Here is a 12,319-nt window from a genome sequence, read left to right on the forward strand (position 1 = left end):
TTTGTTTTTGTAAGTACAAATATACACTTGTAAAATGAGCATTTGGTTCTATTAGCAAATGTTTAATTAAGACTGCTGGCTCAAGAAAAAGAGGTGTCTATAACCTAAAATACTAAGCATTAGCCCAGATGTAAGAAATATACTACTATGGCTCTCCAACCAAACCTTGCCAAGGACGCATAAATAAGCAATATCATCCCTTTGGAGTTTTTCTATAATGTTAAATAACATTATTGTTTTCTCCTATCATTACAATTTTACTGTACATTTACTGTACATTTAAACAGAAAGCAAAACTACATGTTGAAACGTACCTAAACACCTGCAGACGTATGCTCGGGATTTACTTAATATTCAGAAAAACTTTCTCCGTGTTACTGGAATGTTTTTTTTCCTTCCTATGCCTATTTTGGTAAGTACAATACTTGGCGTGCCATATATCGTCACGTGTATTTAACCATATAAATAATGATAGGAATTAATTTATCTGTTGTCATTTTTTACTGTACAAATATTCTTTTTTTTAGTGTTTTCGTTTTTTAGTTGTTATTTGTTGTATTTATTTAATTTATTATTTTAGCTTATTCAATGTAAAAGCTTTGATTTATAATAAAACCATTTCCTGCAACTTCCATTAATTGGACCATATTAAAATTAGTATAGAAAATATATTTTTTTGATGTAAATTCTATAGCAATTTAAAGTTTAAAGCATGGTTACTATTCCAGCTATAAGGGAATTACTTACTATAGAGTATTATCTATCTTTGATCTTTGCAGTATAAGTATTACCTGTGAAAAAATGAATCTATTTTTAACTTAACTAAATACATACATAAAGATATATATGCACTGTTACTCAGAATTGGACCTGTTATCCAAAATGCTCTGGACCTCGGGTTTTTCAGATAAGGGGTCTTTCTGTAATTTGGATCATTACATTTTGTCTGCTAAAAATCATTAAAGCATTAAATAAACTTAGTAGGATTGTTTTGCCTCCAATAAGAATTCATTATACAGGTATAGGACCTGTTATCCAGAATGCTCAGAACCTGAGCTTTTCTAGAAAAGGGATCTATCTTTAATTCGGATCACAATACTTTGTCTAATAAGAAATAATTTAACACAACATTGAATAAACAGTACAAGGTACTGTTTTATTATTACAAAGAAAAGTGAAATCAAAAATATTCATTATTCAGTTAAAATGAAGTCTATGAGAGATGGCCTTCCCATATTTTGGAGCTTTCTGGATAATGCTTTTCCGGATAACAGATCCCATACCTGTATCTTAGTTAGGAACAAGTCAGGGACAAGCAAAAGCTACTGTTTTAATATTAAAAAGAAAAATGAAATTTGTTGATTTTGAATTAGGTGATTTAAATGGAGTCTTTGGGAGATGACTTTTCTGTAATTCAGAGCTTTCTGGATAATGCGTTTCATCATAAGTGCCTTAAATGTTTAAAAAACTTAAATAAAATATGAATAGGTATTCTATTACAGTTCTCTGCTATTTTATCTCAATCTACCTATCCCTAGTGATAGATAATGAGCGAATCTGTCCCGTTACACTTTGCAGTAAAATTCGCAAAACTGTGAAAAAATTTGTGAAATGTAATTCTTTGTCATAATGTGGCTTTCGTCAATGGCGAAATGCAAAAATTTGCCGGGAATCCATGCCTGCCGAAAAATTTTGCTTATCCCTATCTATCACTCTTTCTAATGATTTTCTAAATTATCTGAAGAATGCTTACAACAAAACTAACAGAAAAGGGAAGGGAAGGTTACAAAGGCATATAGTTAATATTTTATAGAATATATCGATTAGCTTGATGGGTTGCTGGGGTTAGCTTGGGTTGCAAAAATGTACCTTGGTACATTCAAACTTCTACTTACGCAAAATAAACTGCTGTTTTTCCCCATCCCACACATTGTTTCCCCCCTTTTCCTTCACATTGTTTAGTTATGTTTAAAATGAGGAAAGATAGCATGTTTCAGGTACAAAGGAAAAGTAAATGACTACATTTGCTAAAATGTAAAAAGACAGAACATACAGTATATCTGTTGGTGCGATCTCCATGCAAGACAGCTAACAGAAAACTTAGCAAAATTAGAAAAAGCAAATTATAAATTCAAATAAAAGTCCTGTCTGAACAACATACATTATAAATAAAACCTCTTTTTTTTGCTTTAGGTAAGGTTGAATATGATAAAAGTGCTGAGTTTATTGATGCTTTGCGTGTGCCTAAAAGCAGATAATGGCAAATGTGAAGAAATGACCAGTACTTGTGCAGTCGTTACATGTGGCGCACACAGCTCAACTGGATTGCCTGGAAGGGATGGAAGAGATGGCAAAGAAGGCCCAAAAGGAGAAAAGGGAGATAAAGGTAATGGGTAAAAACCTTTAAAGGATAAATACCAGTAGGCTATACACTAAACTATATTGCATTACCGTTCATGATGTGTAGTTGATAAGTATTTTTTTTAACTATACACTGATGTGTTGGGGTTAAGGAGAGAATACATGGATAGAAACTATATTTAGAAATGGAATTTCTTATCCAGAAATCCAATATCCAAATTGTTCTTAATGCCATTTCCCATGCAGTCTGTTTTAAGCAAATACTTATTTTTTTTCTCTGTAATGATAAAACAGTACCTTATTACCTTATACTTGAGGGGAACTAAGCTGCATAAATCCATATCGGTGGCAAAACAATCTAACTAGGTTTATTTAATGTTTAAATGTTTTTTATTAGGCATGATGATTCCAATTACTGAAAAAACTCTCTGCATAATAGATCTCATACCTGTATATATTCTACCTGGTTTTTCTTGCATTCAAACCAAGGGAAAATCCATGTTTGAGACCAAAGTGTTCATTCTACCATCTTTCATGAATGATTGGCCATTCTGTGTCATTAGGGTCTTGGCATGAGATTAACCAGTCATCCATGACCTGTATAAGCACTTGGCCTTGTGCTTTCATATGGTCATGAAACTCCTCTGTGACTTAATATTCTTATCTTTTATAACGGGGGTACATTATTTACTATATATATACTGTATATATACTATGCTGCACCTGGTGGCGGTTTCTAACTTGTGTACCTCCTCCAACCTGCCCCTCATGAAATGAGATTGGTGAATGTTTGCAGTGTTGTATTCAATGTTCCTCCTAAGCTGTACTCTCATAAAAATGTGCTCACAAGTTTTAACTGTGTGCACAAAAGATTTTTTTAGCGCACATAGCCAAGAAAGAATTAGAGGAAAAACTTGCACTCCATTCTGAAGCACAAATACCTGAGCCCTTGGTGTGTAAGTGCAGAGCAGGATACAAAGGTCCATAAAATATGACAGTATAAGAAATCAAAGCCCTTTAACCCTTTCCCTGCCAAAGCCGTAGCTCCTACGTGCTGGCATAAAAAGATGTTACATGCCGAGCACGTAGGAGCTACGTTTTCTTTACTTTGCGCTCGGTCTCTGCGCTCGCTGCTTAATCCGAGTGCAGAGTAAAGAACCCTCTAGGGAACGAGCGGAGGGGGGTACCCAGTGGCCCCTGGGGCGCGATCGCCCAGGGGCCCCATATAAAAAGTCGGGCACGTAGATTCTATCTACGTGCCCGCCTTTTTCTGCTCTCTCCCTCACTTTCTGCGCTCCCCCCTCTGCTCCCCCGCTTCCTGTGCCGGCTACTCACCACTGAAGCTGCTGTCCCAGTGTCTCCTGTCTTCCTCCTGTGATCTTCAGCGATCTTCAGCTCCATAGACCCCAGGTAAGTGCTACATACACACACAATCACACATATTATACTAATACACACTTATACTCACACATACATTTTGGGGGGGTTGGGGGGTTTCACACATTCACAGTATTTACAGCACTCACACTTACTTGAACACTCACACACATGCACTCAAAACACATTTTGCCACGTGTACACACTCACACTGTAATTTTGTAATTTTTTTTTATCGCATTGTTTTTATTCTTGCCTGAAAAAATTGTTTTATTGCCACTGCGGATAGCGTATTCGCTAACCGCACTGCACAATACCTTTTGTGTATTATTTTGGTGTTTTTATTACATTTTCTGTGATTTTGGTGCATTTTTAGTCATTTTATTGCATTTTTAGCCATTTTATTGCATTTTCAGTTATGCATAGTTGTTGTTCGCTTGACTTTGTCTGTAAAACTAATTTGCCCAAGCCAGAATACTCAAACTGTGATTCTTACAATAATGAGTATGACTATCCTATCATCCAAACAGTAAAACCAAAACGAATTAGAGCTGGTAGCCAAATTACAATGAAAAAGGCAGACAAACTTTTCAGTTTTCTCTTAGAAACTCAACAGGAAGCACCCATGAAATATGTTAAGAGTATTTTGTCTCTGGAGTTTATCATAAACTTTAACTCCACAACACTTCTCAGAGGCTGCACTCTTTCCCTTTGCCTGCTGGTGGTTGGTGATGGCCATAGCTGGAATCTGATCTTGTCCCAGCTTTCAATGTACATATTCCTGGTCATCCTGGACATCAGATACAACATTGCCAGAAATAGTGGACACTAATTTTGTAATTGGGCAGCCTTTATGGGAGTGGTTAGTACAGCTAGGGAGGCAACTTGTGTGGTAGGGGAGTTTCTTTCTTCTTGTTCCTTAAGTGACCTGGAATAAATGTTTTCAGACAAACATTTTTAATCAGGACCATGTATGGACAATGTATGGACTAAGTTATTATAAATGAACTGCAGAATGGGGGGTTAATAATAGATGCATGCGGAACTACCATGGAATACATAATTCATATTCTGCACAAAGGTTAGCAAACACTGGTCTACTCTTGATATTTCCAACCCTATTGCCAGTGAGATTGGAAACTCAGTAATTCAATTGTTAAATTAATAAAATGTTGCCATACACCAGTGCTGTCCAACTTCTGCGGTGCCGAGGGCCGGAATTTCTCGCGCATACATGGCGGAGGGCTGCAAATGGAAGCCACTCCCCCCCTTTTAAACCACACCCACTTCAAACCACACCCATTTTATCACAATGGTGGTAGTGCAGCAAAAACCCAAAAGCTTGGTCCTCACTGCAGGGATATCAACCATCATTCATATGTGAAAGAATTATATTATGTCATATTGAGACACACCCTAAAATCCATATGACTCTTCCCCTGTGGATAGCACAGCCGCCCCCAGTACATAATTACACACCTTAGGGACCATTTACTGGCTATTTCCAACTGCTAACACACTCCTGCCAGGTTCACCTCCCACAGGCAGCATAGGGTAGCACTCTGCCTGCCCTACGCTACCTGTGTGTGCCATACTCTGCCTGCCCCATGATGCCTGTGTCTGCCATATGCTGCCTGTGTGTGCCATACTCTGCCTGCCCTATGATGCCTGTGTCTGCCATATGCTGCCTGTGTGTGCCATACTCTGCCCTACCCTGCCTGTGTGTGCCATACTCTGCCTGCCATATGCTGCCTGTGTGTGCCATACTCTGCCCTACCCTGCCTGTGTGTGCCATACTCTGCCCTACCCTGCCTGTGTGTTCAATACCCTCCCTGTCCTATGCTGCCTGTTTGTGCCATGCCCTCCCTGCCCCATGCTGACTAAGTGCCATACTCTGCCTACCCTATGCTGCCTACACACAGGCCTGAGGTGTGAACAGTTAAACAATGTGGGTGATTACAGCCTGAGGTGTGAACACTGCAGGGGGTAAACAATGCATAGATTAAAAGGTGTGAACAGTACAGGGGATTACATGTTTAAACAATACAGGGGGATTACAGCCTGAATCTGAGGTGAGAACCATGCAGGGGGGCTGTTAATCTCAGTACTGATACCATTTAAAGCTTATACAAGGGTAAACCATCAAAGCAGCCAGACAGGTGGGGGGCCACACAGAGGGGGGGCGCGGGCCGCCAGTTGGACAGCGCTGCCATACACAATGCTGAATCTGGTGTATAGTGCTTATTGTTTGACTTTCCAGATTATGCCACCGAATGGCATGCAGAACTAACAGGCAGACTGCTATTGTTCCATTGTTTTCAGCCAACTGTCATTATTGGTTGCATAAAATAATGTGTAACTAGTAGCTATTGCTACTTCAAAAATATCGTTAACAGAGGGCACTTCAAAATATACTGATATGAAAGTTTTCCAAAACTAAAATGTACTGCCATTTTCTTGTGTGACACAGGTTTGCAAGGATCAAGGGGCATTCAGGGACCTCCTGGAAAAATTGGTCCTCCTGGTGTAAAAGGTGAAATGGGCTCTGTCGGGGAGAAGGGGGACCCTGGACGAAGTGCTTCTTCGGGTAAGAATTTGGATTAGCCTAGAAAAGAAATTTGTGGGAAACATTCCTTGTAATTTCTTAGTTGGGTTCACTGGCCTCAAAAAAAAAAAAGGGAATTTATATTGGGGTAATATCATTAAGGTTGCATCAGCTTTAGTTACCAGCAGTTTTAATGTTTGAAAGCAAACAAATAATTAGTTGCATTGGCTGCCATGCTATGTAAAGCAACTTTTCTAACCCCATAACAAGGAACCTAAAATCTAGGATGGTACCTGTGACCCCCAACCCTCCAACTATTATTCTCGTTAAAGGAGAAGGAAAGTCGTTTTGGCATTTTACTGCCAATAGATTTGCCACATTAGTGCCACCTAGAACATTATATTTATTCAGCAGAAAGCTTTACAATACCTGAGTAAAGAGCCCTAGAAGCTCCCTCCCATTTTAGCTTGGTCTTTGTAGCTTCCTGCTGCAGCTCCAGCCGTTGGTAGCTCAGATCACACATTCCTAAGGGAGGGGAGGAGTTTATTTTTATGGGAGAGCAGGAGAAGGGAGAGAGGAGAAAACTGAGCAGACGCGTGCCCCCAAACTTAACGGAGCCCTAAAGGAGAAAGTCTGATACCTAAGAACATGTTTACAAAAAAGGAGACAAGAAATCCTGTGTTTCTTTTGATAGAGGACTGCAGCTTTTCTTTGAGTGCTTATGGCTGTATTTACATAGACCTTTCTGATAAATCGTACTTAGTTTTTACCTTTCCTTCTCCTTTAAAGAGAAAAACAACATGTAAACACAAGTGCAAGACAACAAGTACTACTTCATCTGCTTAACTGGTGTGGGTCCATAATAATAAAAAATAGAGATTGCCCACAAAAATTACAGACAAAATTGTATGAAATGCATGATTTTAATAAAATATATATAATATATATATTTATTTTCACAGAGGTTGAAGTTGTTAAGGGTCAAGTGAAGGCTCTGGAAGGGCAACTGCACCTGCTACAAGAAAATTTTAACAAGTATAACAAAAGTAAGGCATACAAATGTTTTGTTTCCAAAATATACTTTGCCTACACAAAAAGTTTATTCACACACTTTATAAATGATATCTAATGAAATGTTATTTTTAACCAAAGGGGAAACGTAGATTTGTGTCTAACACGTGTCTTGTTAACAAGACTCATATTGAAAGAGACCTTATTTCTTCTTTTGGTCTTAAATACCACCTATATGCAGATGACATCCAGATATATTTAGACACCCCTGCACTAACTGCTGATGTCCAAACCCAGATTGGTAACTGCCTCCTGGCTATCTCCTCCTGGATGAACCGACGCCAGCTCAAACTTAACCTAGCTAAAACTGAGCTCATGGTCTTTCCGCCCAAACCTGGCCCTCCTCCTCCTTTCACCATTACTATTGATGGCATGACCATCAACCCTGTAAATTCTGCACGCTGCCTTGGGGTTATCTTTGACCAGTCTCTCTCCTTCTCTAACCATATTAATAACACTGCCAAAACCTGCCGCTTTTTCCTCCGCAATATTGCCAAGATACGCCCCTTTCTTTCACAAGCAACAGCTAAAACACTAATCTATGCCCTTATCCTTTCCCGCTTAGATTACTGCAATCTCCTACTAACCGGCCTCCCAGACTCCCACCTCTCTCCCCTGCAATCAATCTTAAACTCTGCTGCCAGGATCCTCCTGCTCTCTCCTAAGAGGGATCCTGCTCAGCCTCAACTAAGCTCACTAGCATGGCTGCCTGTCAAGCAAAGGATAGCTTACAAAATCCTTCTGCTGACATTCAAAGCCCTTCACTCCTCTGCTCCTCACTACATTTCTTCACTGGTCTCCCTACATGTTCCTGGTCATCTCCTCCGCTCCTCTCAGAGCCTCCGTCTCTTTACACCATCCACACCCACTGCGCTCTCTCGTCTTAAACCTTTCTATCTCGCTGCTCCTTACCTCTGGAACTCTATCCCTGAATCCCTCCGTAGGGAACACTCACTAACTCTCTTTAAGAAAAAACTCAGCTGTTACCTTCTGGAGCACTAAGACATTATTTTGCCCAGTCCTGCGCTTAAGGGCAAATGCCCATACCTGATGCACTCTTACCTTCCAGTTTGTGCCTGTATGTTACCCAACCACCCAGATTGTAAGCTCTACGGGGCAGGGACCTCCTTCCTACTGTGTCTCATACCACATGGCACTTATATATATATATACATATATGTATTTATTGTATTTATTTATTATATCACTCATCCTCCCTGTGTGTAATGTTGTATTCTGTAAGACTGTACAGCGCTGCGTACCCTTGTGGCGCTTTATAAATAAAGTTATACATACATACATACATTATAATACTTGGTCTCACCTATTTTGCTCTTTAGAGCAATTTTGGGAGGGGAGAAGCTATTTAATCAAATATATGAGACACATATTTACTAGGGAGAGGATAATTTAAAAAGAGCTAATTACCTCTATTAAAGATACTGACACAAGAAATTAAATCTTTTTACAACTATCATAACATTGTCTTTGCACAAGCTCTAGAATTTCGGCCTGATGCTTTTACATTACCTATCCGATACCCAATGTTCCTCTATAAGAGGGCTGTCATACTCTGACTGAAAACTGCAGACGATGAGAAGCAGAGGATGGCAGCCCATATCGCCCTGTAGCTGCATTGACAAGCAGCTTTTGCCTCATAGCCAGATAAATCCCCTTTAACACGCTCCAGTCACTTGTCCCTGTTGGGAAGTCTGGTACAGGAATAGAAAAGGGCCCTTGAATGCAGATATAACTGCATTGTAAAATCAGAAATGTTTCATTGCGTGATGCTATGGACTGAACATGATGTTATGGTGACTGGATCATGTTAAAAGGGATCTATCTGACTGTAAGGCAAATTCACCCTATGATGAAACTGAGCAAAGTAATACAAACTGTGATACATTTGTGTCCAAGAAATTGGTTTGGGGCAAAATGACACCATAAAGGAGACATTCTTCATTCAACAACCCACTATACAGACTGAATGCCAATTTGGCAGTACTCCTGGGAATTAATCTCTTAGGGGTGCATAAGGATATTAATAAACACAAAATCTAACACCGATTAATAACTTTACAATACCTGCTTCAAATGACATTTTTCCCTGTTGGGACCTAACCACCTATATGCATATTTACTTATTAGAGAGGGCCCTCCAAATACTGTACTTTGTTTGTTTGTTTGTTTGTTTTATGGGATAGGGTATTTTAACCCAAGTGGTGTATAAATAATATCTACATTATATTTTCTATTTTGCTGCAAATGGCAATTTTCCCTGGTGGGACCTAACCACCTATATGGATATTTACTTATAAGAGGGGCCCCTCCAAATGCTGTGCTGTGCTTTGTTTTTATGAGATGTGACATTTTAACCCAAGTGCTGTATAAATAAAAACTACATTATATTTCTATTTTTTTGCACATAGTTACTATACTGAGATATTCAGGACCTGCCGGAACATAGACTTTAGTTGATGTTGTTGGTATGTCTTATACATTTAGATGTCAAGGCCCCGAGTTTCTAATATGGGAATTGTAGTTCATCTTGCTGTTGATACTGAATACTTGTGAAATAATTAATCTTTTTTTGCTGAATAATTACTGCAGAGAGCAGGCTGGTCTTTTCTACAGGTAAGGTAACTAGGTTAGCTATATAAGCATGTCACTTATATAAACTGAGGTGTAGGTGCTGGTTGGACAGAAAAATAAAAAAAATATTTTCACTTTATTGCGTTACTGGCAAAAGTAAATTCAAACACCTTTAATTGGGTGAAGGATTTTAGTGTGTTTTTTTAACACTCCTTTATTTACCAGGTAATTCTAATCCCTTTCAGGGTAAATAAATTTAGTACAGGCATAGGACCCATTATCCAGAATGCTCAGGACCAGGGGTTTTCCAGATAAGGGATCTTTACATAATTTGGATCTTTGTACCTAAGAATAATTTAAACATTAAATAAACCTAACAAGATTGTGTTGCCTCCAATAAGGATTAATTATATCTTAGTACAAGGGGTCAAGTACAAGTTCTGTTTTATTATTACAGAAAAAAAGGAAATCGGTTTTAAAAATTATTTGATTAAAATATAGTCAATGGGAGATGGACTTCCCGTAATTTGGAACTTTCTGGATAACGGGTTTCCGGATAAGGGATCCCATACCTGTATACCATATGTGGCAAAAATATGTTTGCCACAATGTTAAAATATGTTTCTTTTTGGATTTAGATTCTATGCTAGGGACCAAATTACCTTAGCAACCAGGCAGTGGTTTGAATGAGACAATGGACTATGAATAGCAGGGGGTCTGAATAGAATGATAAGTAATAAAAAGTAACAATACAACTGTAGCCTCAAAGAGCAATAGTTTTTTTTACCTGTTGGGGTCAGTGACCCCCATTTGAAAGCTGCAAAAAGAAAAGAAAGGCAAAAAGAACAATTAAAAAAAGACCAATTGAAAAAAAGTTGAAAAAAGTTAACCTAAAGGCGAAGCACCCTTTTAGCCCAGAAAATCTGTCTTTTCAGCCTTAACATTATTCTTGTATATTAGGCAAACAGGAAACTTCTGTAAAAATCGCAAAGGGTGTAATAATTTTTTGCAAATATTCTATATATATCAGTGATTTCTTTCTTTTAATCCTTTCTAAATTGACAGTTTTGCTTTTTCATGGTGGCAAGAAAGCTGGTGAGAAAATCTTTGTAACCAATGGCCATGAAGAGAGTTTTGAAAATGCCTTGAAGACGTGCAAAGAAGCTGGGGGTAAACTGGCCACCCCAAAAAATGCTGCAGAGAACCATGCAGTGCAGGAGATTCTACACACAAAGGGTGACACTGTTAAGTCTTTTCTAGGAATATCAGACATTCAAGTTGAAGGGATCTTTAAATATCTTGGTGGAGATAAAATAACTTTTACCAACTGGAACTTAGGAGAACCAAACAATAGCAAAGACAATGAAGACTGTGTGGAGATTCAGGATAATGGAAAATGGAATGATATTCCATGTTCTCTGCTTAGATTAGTGATATGTGAATTTTGATTGTTTTGAGCATATTGATTATGAATGTTTGTTCAGCTATCAGTTTAACCAAAATGTATCATAACACACATGGTAACATTACTGAAAATAATAATACATCTTCCTTGTATGCAAGAATATGTAAATTCTTTTGTACTTCAGAAATCTGACCTAAATATGATGTTAAATTTAACATATGAAAATAAAAAAAATTGTATTATGCAGGAAATTATTATGCACTGAAAGAAAAGTTTGCTCAAGTGTATTTTACTGGTACAGGCATGGAACCCGTTATCCAGAATGCTCAGGACCCTGGGTTTTCCGGATAAGTGGTCTTTCTGTAATTCAGATTTCCTACCTTAAGTCTACTTAAAAAATTATTTAAACATTAAATAAATCCAATAGGATTGTTTTGGCTCCAATAAGGTTTCATTATATCTTAGTTGGGATCAAATACAAGGTACTGTTTTATTATTACAGAGAAAAAGGAAATCATTTTTAAAAATGTGAATTATTTGATTACAATGGAGTCTATAGGAGATGGCCTTTCCGTAATTCGGAACTTTCAGGATAATGGGTTTCCAGATAAGGGGTCCGATACCTGTACTCACATATTTTGTCACACAGTACACCCTTCCTATAAAGAAAAATTATAATGCCCCGTAGGCGGAGGGTGACTTTTTTGTTTGGGGAGGCTAAAGATGGGCCATACATAGACTGATCTAAAGCTAATGTGAGACTTAGTGGATTCATTGCTGGCATAAAAAATGAACTTCCAAACTACCTCTTGCAGTTCCCACTGACATCCAGAGATATTGAACAAAATTGTGGGTGAGAGTGCTTATTTAAAGGAGAATGCAAGTCAAACTTTAAAAAGCATACTGCCCAATCCTATTGGCATACTGTCCTCCTATTGTTTAGTAAAAACACCACACTTTTGGCTCAA

General features: G+C 38.2%; 1 protein-coding gene across 1 annotated transcript; it reads left to right on the forward strand.

Annotated features, from left to right (window-relative positions):
* On the forward strand, nucleotides 1-11,618 carry mbl2 (mannose binding lectin 2). Its single transcript, XM_002933897.5, has 5 exons — nucleotides 1-412; nucleotides 2,194-2,386; nucleotides 6,209-6,325; nucleotides 7,246-7,329; nucleotides 11,012-11,618. Exons 1-5 carry the CDS (start codon nucleotides 383-385, stop codon nucleotides 11,392-11,394), a joined length of 807 nt encoding a protein of 268 aa, XP_002933943.1. The 5' UTR covers nucleotides 1-382; the 3' UTR covers nucleotides 11,395-11,618.
* The last annotated feature ends 701 nt before the right edge of the window (nucleotides 11,619-12,319 follow it).

Source organism: Xenopus tropicalis, chromosome 7 (assembly GCF_000004195.4).
Source record: "Xenopus tropicalis strain Nigerian chromosome 7, UCB_Xtro_10.0, whole genome shotgun sequence".
Classification (NCBI taxonomy): domain Eukaryota; kingdom Metazoa; phylum Chordata; class Amphibia; order Anura; family Pipidae; genus Xenopus; species Xenopus tropicalis.